Genomic DNA, 2,500 nt, shown 5'->3' with positions numbered 1-2,500 from the left:
CTTGCGGTCGCAGTGCGATCGGAATTCCCAGCCGACGTGCGTTACAGAGAGGAAGGGAGGCATGAGTGACTGTGTGTCCGAGAGAGAGAGAGAGAGAGAGAGAGAGAGAGAGAGAGAGAGAGAGAGAGAGAGAGAGAGAGAGAGAGAGAGAGAGAGAGAGAGAGAGAGAGAGAGAGAGAGAGAGAGAGAGAGAGAGAGAGTCAGTCAGTCAGTCAGTCTGTCTGTCTGTATATGTGTGTGTGTGTGTATAATGTGTGTGTGTTTCTGTGTCAGTGTGTGTGTGTGTGTGTGTGTGTGTATGTCTGGTGTGTGTATATGTGTGTGTCGGTGTGTGTGCCTGGGTGTGTGTATACACAAGAGACACTTGGTAACATCATGTAGATACTGAATATACTAAAGCTTTGAAGGGAGGTATGTCAGTAGATTGCACAAAGGACTTCCTTAATGACACAAACAATCGTTTTCGTTTCACTTTACATGAAACTTATCTATTCTCCGATTGATCATGTGTGTCCGTGTGTCTGTGTGTGTTTGTGTGCGCAAACATTGTGCATGTACATATCAACTAAAGTTCTGTAGAATTCATATCAGTTTCATGGCTTTATAAATCATAATTCCTTACATTTCCCTTTATAGAGTCCTCTATGTACGTGGAAAAGAGCAAAGATTCAATGTTGAAACATCTGGAAACGACATTCATTTTAAATTACCTGCATCCATCTGTGTTTCTCCTTTGTGTTACACAGGTATTTGGCGTATGAATAGTTGTGTGTTTTTGTGTATACGTACCTGCACTTTGGCGTGTTTATGTTCATGTGTGTTAATGTGGGAATATATGTCAATGTATGTATGTATATTTGTCTTTATAGATGTGTATGTGTGTGTGTCCTTATGTGTGTGTATTATAACGTGTGTACGTGTGCCTTTATATGTGTGTCCTTACATGTTTGCATGAGTGTCTTTATATGTGTGTGTGTGTGTTTGTGTGTGTGTGTGTGTGTGTGTGTGTTCGTCCGTATGCGTGTGCGTGTCTCTATGTGTGTGCGTCTGTCCTTATATGCGTATGTGTGTTTTAAGGTGTGTGTGTGTGTCTTCATATGCGTGCATGTTTTTATATGGGTGTGCGTGTCTTTATGTGTGTGCAGGTCTTTATATGCGTATGTGTGTCTTTATGCGTGTGTGTCTTTATGTGTGTGTGTCTCTTTGTGTGTGGGTGTCTGTGTTTACGTATCTCTATATGCGTGCGTGTGTCTTTCTCTGTGTGCATGTGTCTTTATATGCGTGTGCGTTTCTTAACGTATATGTGTGTGTCTTTATATGCGTGTGCGTTTCTTAACGTATACGTGTGTGTCTTTATATGCGTGTGCGTGTCTTAACGTAGATGCACGTGCGTGTCTGTACGTGCGTGTGCGTGTCTTAACGTAGATGCGTGTGCGTGTCTGTACGTGCGTGTGCGTGTCTTAACGTAGATGCGTGCGCCTGTCTGTACGTGCGTGTGCGTGTCTGTACGTAGATGCGCGTGTGTGTCTGTACGTGCGTGTGCGTGTCTTAACGTAGATGCACGTGCGTGCCTGTACGTGCGTGTGCGTGTCTGTACGTAGATGCGCGTGTGTGTCTGTACGTGCGTGTGCGTGTCTTAACGTAGATGCGTGCGCCTGTCTGTACGTGCGCGTGCGTGTCTTAACGTAGATGCGCGTGCGTGTCTGTACGTGCGTGTGCGTGTCTTAACGTAGATGCGTGCGCGTGTCTGTACGTGCGTGTGCGTGTCTGTACGTAGATGCGCGTGTGTGTCTGTACGTGCGTGTGCGTGTCTTACGTGTGCAGGTGTCGGGGGCAGTGTGGGCTCTCAGGGGGTCCCGGTAGAAGCCGGCCCCGCAGTGTTGACACTGGCGGCCCCCGGTGTGGTGCAGGCATTCGCACACGCCCCCGCTGCGCTGGCCCGACTCCCGCCAAGCCGACCAATCGAAGCGGCAGCTGTGGGCGTGGCCATTGCACTGGCACTCTGGAGCACCGGCGGAAAGGAAAACAGGGAACAGGAAGTGAAACACGGATCAGGAAGTGAAACACGGATCAGGAAGTGAAACACGGATCAGGAAGTGAAACACGGATCAGGAAGTGAAACACGGATTAGGAAGGAAAACACGGATCAGGAATAAAGACACGGATCAGGAAGTGAAACACGGATCAGGAATAAAGACACGGATCAGGAAGTGAAACACGGATCAGGAAGGGAAACACAGATTAGGAATGAAAACACGGATTAGGAAGGAAAACACGGATCAGGAATGGACACACGGATCAGGAAGTGAAACACGGATTAGGAAGGAAAACACGGATCAGGAAGTGAAACACGGATCAGGAAGGAAAACACGGATCAGGAAGTGAAACACGGATCAGGAAGGAAAACACGGATCAGGAATAAAGACACGGATCAGGAAGTGAAACACGGATCAGGAAGGGAAACACAGATTAGGAATGAAAACACGGATTAGGAAGGAAA

At 47.3% G+C, this 2,500-nt stretch overlaps 1 protein-coding gene across 1 annotated transcript in view; it reads right to left on the bottom strand.

Moving 5' to 3' along the window:
* The window catches only part of ntn4 (netrin 4), a 27,281-nt gene that overhangs the window by 12,780 nt on the left and 12,001 nt on the right, over positions 1 to 2,500 (bottom strand). The window contains exon 5 of the mRNA XM_030353182.1: positions 1,817 to 2,002. Within this exon, the coding sequence (XP_030209042.1) occupies positions 1,817 to 2,002 (186 nt within the window). The remainder of the gene's footprint in view (positions 1 to 1,816; positions 2,003 to 2,500) is intronic.

This window comes from Gadus morhua, chromosome 4 (genome assembly GCF_902167405.1).
Source record: "Gadus morhua chromosome 4, gadMor3.0, whole genome shotgun sequence".
Classification (NCBI taxonomy): Eukaryota; Metazoa; Chordata; class Actinopteri; order Gadiformes; family Gadidae; genus Gadus; species Gadus morhua.
Note: the sequence above shows the minus strand (reverse complement) of the source record. Positions and strands in the feature narration are given on the sequence as shown.